Source organism: Melanostigma gelatinosum, assembly GCF_949748355.1.
Source record: "Melanostigma gelatinosum genome assembly, chromosome: 17".
Taxonomy (NCBI): domain Eukaryota; kingdom Metazoa; phylum Chordata; class Actinopteri; order Perciformes; family Zoarcidae; genus Melanostigma; species Melanostigma gelatinosum.
The window spans coordinates 12,023,661-12,035,336 of record NC_136650.1 but is presented as its reverse complement, the minus strand read 5'-3'; the positions used below and the strand labels follow the sequence as shown (position 1 = coordinate 12,035,336).

Genomic DNA, 11,676 nt, shown 5'->3' with positions numbered 1-11,676 from the left:
TCTGCTGGCCTAGACACTGACAGAATCCCAAAGATTTTACAATGTAATGTTTTCTAAATATTTTTTCCCATGAGCTTATTATCTCATTATCTTACTGTCTTCCTCAGTTGCCCAGCTTCCAGCGCAGCTTGTTTTAAGGAGAGCTTTTATCCAATCAGATTTCGCCCCGATGCTGTCTCAAAGAAAAAAAATCTACACGGAGGTCTTCAGAATTACAAGTGAAACCCTTCAGCAGTTTAAGTAAATTGGGACGATATTGTTGATTGTCATGGTGTTCAACGAATCAGATTTTTAGTTTTACATGTTGGGCGTATTCTTTGACATGTCAGAGCCGTCTAGCTGGCCTACAAGTACGTCAGCATTAACATGCGGCTTGATTGGTCAGTGGGCTAGCGTGACTGTTGTGGAACTAGCTAGCAGAACTTTGTAGTAGTAAGAGTTCAATTTTAATCTGCAAGAAGTTTTTACGTGACATTACATTTTTAGCGTTTTGGCATGTTTGCCGGTGACAATCCCAATATCTGCCGCCTCTGTCGAGCGGACATTTTCAGCCCTCAAACGCATTACAACGTAATGAAGAAGTACAACTGGAGAGGCTCGACTGTCATCACTGGTGTCTGTGAATCGAGAAGGAGCTCTGGCTGGAACTGAACCGCACCGATGTTCTGTACAACCGTGGGATTAAACTCTTTGTAATCAAAGAAAGGAGGATGGACTTTGTCTTTAAATTGTGAACAGCAGCTTTGGAAAGTGAACTGCTTTTGTTTTTTTACATCTGCAGTAGCATTACTGCTGTGTTAATTTTTTTATTGTGTCATTTTTCTGATATGCTTAATATTGTTCCCTCTGATGTGAATAATATTTGAATGGTGCCCTCGAGTGTGTAGCGGAATGCGTGTTTTAGCGCCGCAGTTTTGCTGGAACATGCAGAGGCCTGTTGAATCGTGTTATTTAGGTTTTATGTTATTCTACCTGCTTTGTTGTCATATAAATATATGTGACTGGTTCTTGTGAGTTTGTTCTTGTCATCGTGTTAATTACATTGATTTTGACTTTATGCATTGCTTGCATAGCATAGCATAGCATTGCATAGCTTGCATAGCATGCATTGTTTTTACATGAAAAAAACAACAACCCGTAGCTGTGTCATAATGAGGTTATTAGGAGGTGGTTCAACTGTAGTAGGACAGCACTGAAGGCCCAGGTTTAAAATACACAGCCCGCCACTGGGGGCACACTACTAATTTGTCAATAAACTCAGATATTTGAGATCCATAAATGTGGCTGCTGCAAAGCATGTGCAAAAAATGTGCCTGACCTGTGGAAAGTATGACAAAAAAAAGATGCAGCCAGAAAACAGTTTCACATTTGTGCAAATGGTTCTACCATTGTTTAATGCAATATATTTAATTATATTGAACATATGTATCATTTATTTGAACAGTAAAGGCTATTACTACTAGTACTGATGGTTGTATTTAATGTGTTATGGTTTTGTGATTTTGTATGAGCCAGCCTCTGCTGCTCTCTTGTGGTGCAACTGAAAATGTGTGTTATTGGAGTTAGGACTAAGAGGGAAAGGCTACACATTTTAATAAACACAACACAACACTTAATTTAATTCTTACATTAATAGTGGCACTTAGTCATAATGGACACCTTTTGCTAAATTGTATTCAGTAGTTTTATTCTTCATGTGATACTGTTGCTGAATCTGTTCAGTCCCTGCATGGTGTTGTTTATGTCCGTGTATGGCATAACTAACTTAAACATTCAAAGGCATACATGGTAGATTATATCTGAGAACAAACTGGTTACGGTGAAATAAGTGGACCTATCGGCGTTTTGGATTAACATGAAGAGGTCAATAAAAGGTCTTCAATTGCTCACATTTCCTGAAAACAATACATGATATTTGTTGTGATATTTTTTTTTAATGTATTGTTGTTGTATTGTTTTTTGACCAGTGCAATAAATTGTCTTTGTTACTTCTATGAGAAAGTGAATTTTGGCCTAACCGGAACATACAGGCGGCTCCTTTAAATGGATCATACCATTAATGACAGAAGGGGGGGGGGCTATAATTGTTAGCCATTCCCACAACGTGATGGTATTCAGCTGCAAAATTCTGCTGCAAAAATAAGGCAGGCATTTTAATTTGAAATTACACATTCTTTTTATTCCATTTGAGTGACCAAAATAGTAAACAATGACACACACTTGGAAATTAATGTCTTACGTTAGGCGCCCCGGAAGTCCCTGCATTTACAAACGCACTTGGCTCGCGCTCTGCTTGTTTCCAGCTGGGAGCTAATGCGTGGGGTTAAGGAGATCTTACCTGACAGCGTAAAGACGACTTAAAAACAGATTTTCCTGTCAAATTAGGCGAGACCGTGAAGTGGGCCAGACATGTTTGCAACAACAACAACGACGACAGACAACCGCCGCGATGGCCCTGAGGGGAACGAAAAGTCCTCGCAGACAACCGCAACAACGGAGTACTGCGCAAAGTTGCAGCAGTGGATGTGGCAGTATTACTGGGGGTACGCAAACTGGCAGAGCTGGCTTGCTATGTCAGCCTATCCCTTCCCTCCTCCGTGTGGTTTCCCTACGCCGGGGAACAGCGATCAGACACCCGGTGCCCACGCTACGACCTCCGGCATTGGGCAGCAGGCTTACGACGCGCTGAACCGGTACAGTTACCCGTATCCCCTCGGTTTCCCTGCATCCTACCCTCATCCAGGTGGCCCCCACACGGAGCAGACCTCCGCTACCGATGCCCGGCCAGCCCAGCTGCAGAATGGAAATCCACCTCAGGCAGGTATGGATCCGTTTGACAGGGAGTTGCTGTAGCAGTTAAAGGCCTTAACTCGTCCATAAGGCTGTTCAGCCTGCAGATACATGTCTGCATGCTGTGTGCTTTAGGCGTAAGCTAGGTCATGGGTCTGATGGGAAGCGGGCTTATTTCACAGTGTATTGCCCTGTGGACACACGATGCTTGGACTCATACCAATGTCTTTCTCAATGCTTTGTTAACCTCTGCTAGTGTGTGCCATTTTTAGAAATAAAAGGATTCTCAGTACGCTTGTCTTTTCATCTGCTCCACACAGGACGGGAGTACACCATCCCCTCTCCTCTCCTGAGGTTCCTCGCTGAGACAGTGGACTTCTTTATCCTGTTTTGTGTGAAAGCCACCATTGTGCTGTGGGTCATGCATCTGAGTGGAATGAAGTGAGTGAAACTATTGAACACTGTTCACGGGAAAGGGATCATTCCACAAAAACATCCTAAACTAGGCTAACCGGGCCCTGGTGGTGCTGTGTCGGTTATGCAACATACTGAACTTGCGTGACCAAAGCGTTTGCATCATTGCTTTAGGCCAAGCCGTTTTCAACAATGCCCAGATCTTTACTGTCTCTCCTCTTTTTAAAGGGACATTACCAAATTCATCACCCACTTCATTGTGGAGGAGATAGACGAGAACACGTCCATGGAGGACCTGCAGAAGATGATGGCTGTAGCTCTCGTCTACAGGGTGCTAGTCTGCGCCTACGAGGTAACTCACATTTTGCACTGTTTTGACAAAGGTGATGTAGATTTAATATGCAGCATTTAAGTTGTTGAAAAGTCACACGTCAAGCTGTGTAGTTCATGTTAATTAGCTGTGAATGCATGGTCTTTTTTCTTTAGCTTGTCAGTCATGGTTTTGTGTTAATTAAGATTGCAAAATTTGGTATCGCAATACTTGATAATTCACCAATATTGATATATTGCCCCAAGTTAATTTCACATTGATGCATTCGTACATTCAGCAACATCTTTCACGTCCACAGGGAGGGAACATTCACCGTTTTTGTAGTTTTTTACTGAGTTGATATTCTATTGTTTATTACTTGTTGCTCTTGTTTTTCTACTCTCTATCTTGTGTGCACTGTCCACTTTGCTGCTGTCATCCTATGAATTTCCCCACTGCGCGACTCATAAAGGATTACCTTATCGTATATTGTCCGTTCACATTCAGTATGAGCTGCATCATTGACGCATGCTGTTGTTTAATGAGGAGTCGGGCACAGTCTGAGTTCTTCTCAGACACAACATTACCTCCCACAGAGGACAGTGATGCAACGTTGCGTTCATACTTGCCTGAGATGAAGTCATGTATCGTGTGTCTTGTTGGACTTCGGCATCAGCGGCTGGTTTTCCCTGGTGGGAACCAGCCTTGGGACATTCAGACACCTCTGCTCACACTAATGCCATCTGGCAGGTTTCCTTCCAGCCAAGCTTTTGACCTTGTTTGTACAAACCTGAAAAAATTGCAAACTGTTTACATTTTGTCCTTCTTGTGCAATCAGACCATCTGTATTTGGGGTGCTGGTGGGGCCACACCGGGGAAGTTCCTGCTCGGCCTGCGGGTGGTGACGTGTGACACATCCACTCTGGTCCGACCAAACCGAGTCCTTGTGGTCCCGGCTTCTAAAGTCTCCCTCTCTGCGTGAGTGATCACGTGCTGGATGTTAAAGTTAAAGTTGTATCCAGTAGTCTCCGTTACCTGTACAGCACCTGTGTGAGAATTCTAACTCTGGTTTTGTTTTGTCTCAAACTTTCGCAGCTCTACAGTGCGGGCCCTCAATAAGAACTTCTCCATTGCTTTCCTCTTTCCCGTCTTCATCACTCTCCTCTTCTTCCAGCACAACAGGACTGTGTATGACATTGTGGCAGGGACCATTGTAGTCCAGCGCAGAGGAGGCAGATAGCCTCTCCTCAGGCAGCGCACACTCTCTCTTATATTTGACAAGAGTAATGAAAATGGCGCTACAGGCCCGTTTGTGCCGAGTGTCTTTTTAAAGTTAAACCGGTCACAAATGAACTACCGACAAAAGCGATGCACTGGCCCATTTATTCACTGCATCAAACAAGGACTGCACTTTAAAATTCGTGCGGTTTAAGCCTGGTTCGTTTGAATCAAAAGAATCCCGCTTTACATCTTTTGGTGTTTGTTTTTACCACAGAATCAACAAATAAGGTGTCAGGAAACCCTCTTAAGTATTGTGATTTTTGCAAAATATGTTCAGCTGTAAAGGGTGCTGTCTCATAGGATGTAAATCTTTAAAATATGTGCTATGTCATAATATACTGCTTATTTATTTTTGTGAATCTTAAAGTCTTTTATTTGTAGGGTTCAATTATTCATCTTTTACAAACAGAAACATATGCCAGCAGAACAATTTGACACATTTTTATACTCTCAACAAGAGTTCTACACATAAGGGCTTTACATTTTAAGATTAAACAATATTAGCTTCTAAAAGTAGCATTGTTCTTTTCTTCAAGGTGATAATGGTGAATCAATTGTTTGGTTTGCAAATAATTCTTTGTTTTACTTTTTAATTATTCTTAAGCGCTCGGACTGAGGGAAAATAAAGATCCCTCTAAAGATCCCTAAGACCTGAATGACTGTATGAGAGACACAGAGAGAGAGAGGAGTGTATGTGCGCGTGTGTCTGTGAGTCTGTGTGTTTATCAACATCACTAATTGGCTCAATCGCGAACACCTGTGTGCCTGAAGCCATTTCATGGAGATAAAACAGGGAAACACCTCTCAAACAAATCATCAAATCATCAGAAAGTTGGTTTTCCTCTCAATTAACGGCTTCGGTGTCAAATGTGGAAATCTGTGGGATTCTACAGTAATTTTTCTACGACAAGGACAAGATTAGCTACTTCTACATCCAGAAATTATGCATGAAGAGTGAAGATTGTGGACACAGTGGCAAAACACAAATGTTTTTTTCACAAGAATCTCAAGCTGCTCTTCACTCTAGCGGTGACATCACGCACTCTAAGCTGCGCAATACACACCCATTATAAAGTCAGAAAAGGGCTGAAAAATCATAAAAGTTAAATTGCTGCAGTTCAAAGAGTTTAAAAGATATCAAAAAGCTGAATCATGTTGGCAATAGTTAAGGGTTTTCTCAACATTGTAAAGTTGAAATGGTGTCTGTAGCTGAAAGTATGAGGAAGTTGAAGGATTAAGAGGATTTGAAAATCTTCTCCATAGAAACCCATTCAAAAAAAAGTTGCAAAAAGCTTATTAATTCAAAACGTTTAAAGGTTAGAAATATGAAAAGTCATAGCAGAGATGAGCTGAAGGAGCTGAACATTCTGATAGTTGAATGGTTTCTGTAGCTTAAAATATGAAGGAGCAGAAGAGTTTCAAAAAAAGGGGGACGGAAGAAATAGTGGAAATAGAAAATGCATTTCCTGCTGAAAATGCGTTGGAATGCTGAAAGCTGAAATTAATCGTGAAAAAATTGCTGAAAATTAAGAAATGGGAGACTATCTGTCTGAAAAATGTTGAAGCCCAAAAGCATTTAAACTGCACTGCTGAAAAACCTTCTCGTTGAAATGTCTAACTATGGTGTCTGTAGCTGAAAGTATGAGGAAGAAGAAGGCTTTGAAAGTTGAAGTATAACAGGATTTGAAGATTTTCTCCATAGAGATCCCATTCAAAAGAAAATTGCAAAAAGCTTAATTCAAAAACCTTAAAGATTACAAGTTTGAAAAGTCAAAGCACCCCTCTCCTGAAAGCTGAACATTTTGAAAATATTCTCCATAGAGATCCCATTGAAAATAAAAAGCTTAATAATTCAAATAGTTTAAAGGTTAGAAATATGAAAAGTCATAGCACCCCTCTGCTGAAAGAGCTGAACATTTTAATTGTTGGAATGCTTAACAGCATTCCAACAATTATGTTTTACCGTTTTGTTTAGCAGAATATCGATAAGAACGGAGTGCAAATACAAACAGGATAAATAACATGTCTCAACAGAAATAATCATAAATATAAATACAAAGCACAACTCAATTCTCCAAATCTGTATTCAAGAATTAAACTATTTTGAAAGCATTGCTTGCATGTTACAGTGAGGGACAAATTACTATGGGCAATTTTGAATTGTATGCATATTGTACAGTCGATGTTCTAACTTGAAATATATTTAAATTTTAAAAGGTGATCAGTTATTTGACCTCTCACCTTGGATCCTAAATTACTTTGTATAGAAGTTGTCCAAATCCTCTGGCACATCAACACCATATTAAGTTTTGTCTTTTTAAATTGTAAAACAATTGCGAGACACCATACAAATCACAGTATTGCAATTGTTACGTTTTTATATTTGGTATAAATATATATATGATTGATATTTGTATTTTATATAGTTAGTTTCCGAATAAAAAATATTTAGTTTTGAGTTATCTTTTAAGTTTTGTCTGTGGTGCTGATCAGGAGTCTGTTTCAGAGGCACCCAAACAAACAACACCATTGACAAATAATTCCACTCACGGTATATATATACGCCTATGGCTTTGTTTGTTTGTTGCAACATAACATTAATAAAAAAAATTGAAAATATCATAACAATAATTTGTTTCTGTAATAGCTACCATGTGGCCAGCAGGCGGCGCTGCTTTTATGCTGCGCTTTAAATAACAGTAGAAGAAGAAGAAACTGCTTTTTCAATTAAACATGGCCGCTTCCCTAATAAAGCAGAGTTGTTGAACTTATTGACTATATAAAAACCTACGACACTATCTAGTCTGTCACACTGGTCACGTTTAGTTACTGTTGCAACGACAAACCAAAGCGCATGTGCAGCGGTGAGTAAGTATAACATATATTATAATGTTAAAACTAGGGTGACCATATCCATAACACCAAAAAGGAGGACACTCTGCGGTATCGTGAAGCTGTGAATAATTGCATAGGACTCTGGCGTGCTCCCCTCTACAATACAACTTTGTGTGATTGCTACATGATGTATGTGTAACAGAATGGGAAAAAATAGTCTTAAAGAGTCAAAAAGTGTTTGTTCACAGTATTTGTATTTATTCATGTGGTGTTCAAAAACTGACCACTGTGCTGAGTGCCACAAAGCATAACATTTGTGGACTTAAAATGTACAAATTAAATCACAGGTCACATAATAATAAATAATAAACAGATAAATTAATGTTTTAAAAGCATAAAGAAAACCAAACAAATTTGGTTAACATTTTACGGCTCAAAAAGTAAAGAATTTCTAAAGTGATTCAGTCTATTGGGGACTTGTGTGCAGTGTCTTTTTTTTCATCAGACTAATTTGTACATCGGCAGTATCAAGTGGTAGAAAGAGGTATGCAGAATGTCTGTACTTGAATGCACCAGTTTGAATGTTATCTGTTCAACTGATGGTTGCTGTAAAACAAATAATTAATGTTGAAGTGGAAGAGGTATTCAGATCCTTTTCTGAAGTCAAGGTAGCAATACCACAGTATAACAAATGTAAGTCCTGTGTAATCCTACACCCAAGCTTTGTGCCACATATGAACAGAGGCGTGCTGGAGACATATTTCAGGGTGCGAAAAGAGACAACCAAAGCCAAGAGGGCAAAGAACAGACGTATGTCCAATAGGGACAGTTATTTTTCTGAAATGTCACTTTAAAAGAGCCAGTGTAAGAGAAACTTTATCACTGAAAACAGTATTGTACTTTGGCCTTGGGACCTTTGTTGGTCTTTGTTGGTCACAGAAAAGCTTTGTGCAGCTTTTCCGTGGAATAAAAGAACACAGTAACACGGAATACTAACATACTAAAGAAAAGGCAGTAAATAATATCCTCATGAAAAAATATATTCCAAAAACAACTGTAGACTGAGCCAAAAAAATATTTCTAAAGTGATTCAGTCTATTGGGGACTTGTGTGCAGTGTCTTCATCCGTGTATGTGTGCAGTTTGTTTAACAGGTAACAGACTACAGAGAAAACATCTCCACTCTGACAGTGATGATAACTGTGTCTTTATTCATATAAGTAGTAGTTTAACACCATTAAATCAACTGAAAACATACAATCTTTTTTTTAATCAATATTTAAAGTGCATTTTTATTGGAATGTTCGCTGAAAACGGCCCGGACCAGAAAACAACTCTGTACAGTGATCATATACAGACACGTCATTGTCTGATCTTATTGAGAAAATACTTTTTATTACACTTCAAATATCCATTTATTAGATATTTTCTCGACTCAAATGTACGACATTTACTTTGAAATATCTCTTAATTGGTACAGTAAAAATGTCAAATTTTCAGTATGGGTGGAGTCAATGATGTCCTCAACACATACATATCAGTCATTGTCTGGGTTTATTGAGAAAATAGTTTTTATAGCACCTTAAATATTGTGATATTACCCATTTTTGTCCTGAACATATATGCATTCGTCATCGTGTGGAATTATTGAGAATTAGCACCTTAAACATTAAAAAATTTGCCATTTGAAGATACAAATTCAGTTCAGAGTTTTTGCTTCGTAAAATATCTTAATTGACTGTCAGTCAGGTATTATTAACTTCCAGCAACCCTCAAATCAAAGAATAAAGACACTTTACGCACAATTTAGGTGTATTTTCCCTTTAACTCAGGAGATGCAGGTAGCATGTTGTATACTTCATGTGAATATAATTAATTTAATCTCATTTCCATTATGCAATGTGTATACTTTGTTGGCATCTTATTCTGAAAACCGGATGTTCGTCTGTAGAAAACCGGAAGTCAGGAACACAGCGGTGGAGACACGGGTTGTCATTCTTTGGCAACACGGAAAGTGACCCGAGTTTTCTTGCTTCATCTGAGTCTCCCACAGGCGCAGCTTGGCTGGGAAAGCTCTCGCTGCGTTACACATGTCTGTGATCACACGTCCCTGAAGCTGGATGTTCAGCGCAGTGAGAGCCAGCTGACATCGCCACTTTTCGTCCCGGAGCTCTGTGGTGTCTTTCCCTTTGCTTTCCAAAAACTGGCAGATTTCCTCATGCAACTCAAAAAAATCGATTCAGCACTTTCCCTCGACTTAGCCATCGCACCTCGCTATGTGCAGACTCGATCTCAAGAAAAGAGCGAAATTGGCGGTGATTGAAGCCTTCCGCTGTGATAAAGTTAACCGTCTGTTGTAAGAAAAGGAGTGTTGTTGTTGTTGGTGTGTAACACTGGAGTAGTTCGGCGACTAATGTTCGCTAGAGACTCGGAAATAAGAGTGACGGTTGTGTTGAATAAACCTATTGAAAGGACCCTGTCTCCGACTCTGTAAGTGGAACATTACAATACTAAGTGTATAAGAAGTGATACTAACACCAGCAGCTAATAGAAACTAAAATATAAATATTGTCAATGATGTTAAAAAGTAGTAAAACGTTATATTACACATTAATGAAAATAATATTGTCCGTGTCAAGAAAGTATTAAGTAGCATGATATGGGAATATTCAAGTAAAGTTGTACTTGAGTACTGCACGTACAGGTAAATGTACTTCGTTACATTCCACCACTCATCTCATCAAAGGACTGCGGATCAAATCGACTTTTAAAACGCTCTTTTATTGTGAAGGCCAGAGGAGCGTACCGGAAGTGGTGATAGTGCTTCCGGGTCTCTGTTCTCTATCTGAACACAGTTAGCATGCGGCTGTGTTAGCATGTCCGCTGAGTGTCAATAAGGACACAAACACAGTGTAGTTTTCTTTGATCTTCTTTCACTCGATCTGTGGTAAATGTCCACATTTCAGGATGTTCAACGTGAATTCAAACGGCGGCTCGCGGTCCTCTGATTGGACATTTGGAGACAATAATATGAAAAGGAGAAAAGTGCTGCATGTGGTTTTATTAAAGGCTGACATGGAGCTGCGGAGAGAAGCAGGTTGGTTTTCTTTCTCCCGCTGGAAACATCTGTACTGATCATGTTGTCCGTGCTAAGCTAACGTTAGCCTGTTAGCAGCTAGCTCCTGCTAACAGCTTCTACTGCGTGGTGAGAATCGATTGTGATTCGGAGCAAAGTAACGAAGTACTTGTACTCAACTACTCTACTCAAGTACTAATAACAGGTACTTGTACTTCACTTGAGTATTTCTATTATCTCAACAATCATTTCATTTCATGTTGAATAAACATGTTTTTATTGTGTACTGTCTGAAATAACTAAATACTAAATTATAGAGAGAATCAAAGAATATGTAGATGGGACAGCTACTAGTGTGTGTGTGTGTGTGTGTGTGTGTGTGCGTGTGCGTGTGCGTGCGTGCGTGCATATATATATATATATATATATATATATATTAGTGTATTAGTACACGACAGTCAAACCAGCACTGAGATGGGAGGTGCAGCTGATGAGACACAGCAGGGTTCAATCAAGGGCGGGAAACAGACAATGGCAGGAAGTGAGGAGGACACAAGAGGCAGGGAACTTCAAAATAAAACGGAAAACAATTCAACAAAACCCAAAACCGTGACAGTTTCTAACACTGATACTTCTAGTACTACTACTAATAAGATTACCACTAATAATACTGAAACTACTAAGGAGTACTGAAGTAACGGACCGTAGTGGATCCCCCTCACAGTTTAAGGTTAACCATCAGAGTGTAAATAAAAGTTTACTGACTCAATAGAACATGTTTCTAGTCTCTGGTCTCTGATCATGTTTCATTGTAAACAACCAATCAGAGGAGAGCTAGTAACATTAGTAGCATCACTAACGGCTAACCAACGGAGGTTCACTTCAGTTACACTATGATGCCGTCAGGCTCTGCTCAGTGAACATGAGTACTGGCTGAAAGTACATTATAACTATCATGATGTGTTCACATG

General features: G+C 39.5%; 1 protein-coding gene across 1 annotated transcript; it reads left to right on the top strand.

Moving 5' to 3' along the window:
• The first annotated feature begins 2,219 nt into the window (after positions 1 to 2,219).
• Positions 2,220 to 5,650, top strand: fam8a1a (family with sequence similarity 8 member A1a). The gene is made up of 5 exons (XM_079288681.1): positions 2,220 to 2,821; positions 3,111 to 3,231; positions 3,433 to 3,556; positions 4,353 to 4,492; positions 4,610 to 5,650. The coding sequence occupies exons 1-5, from the start codon at positions 2,410 to 2,412 to the stop codon at positions 4,752 to 4,754; spliced, it is 942 nt and encodes a 313-aa protein (XP_079144807.1). The 5' UTR covers positions 2,220 to 2,409; the 3' UTR covers positions 4,755 to 5,650.
• Positions 5,651 to 11,676: the final 6,026 nt, after the last annotated feature.

Excerpts from the sequence above, each read along its gene's own strand:
- fam8a1a (XM_079288681.1), top strand. The coding sequence starts at position 2,410 with ATGTTTGCAACAACAACAACGACGACAGACAACCGCCGCGATGGCCCT. Across the intron at positions 2,822-3,110 it reads TGGAAATCCACCTCAGGCAG|GACGGGAGTACACCATCCCC; the intron begins GTATGGATCCGT and ends TGCTCCACACAG. Across the intron at positions 3,557-4,352 it reads TGCTAGTCTGCGCCTACGAG|ACCATCTGTATTTGGGGTGC; the intron begins GTAACTCACATT and ends TTGTGCAATCAG.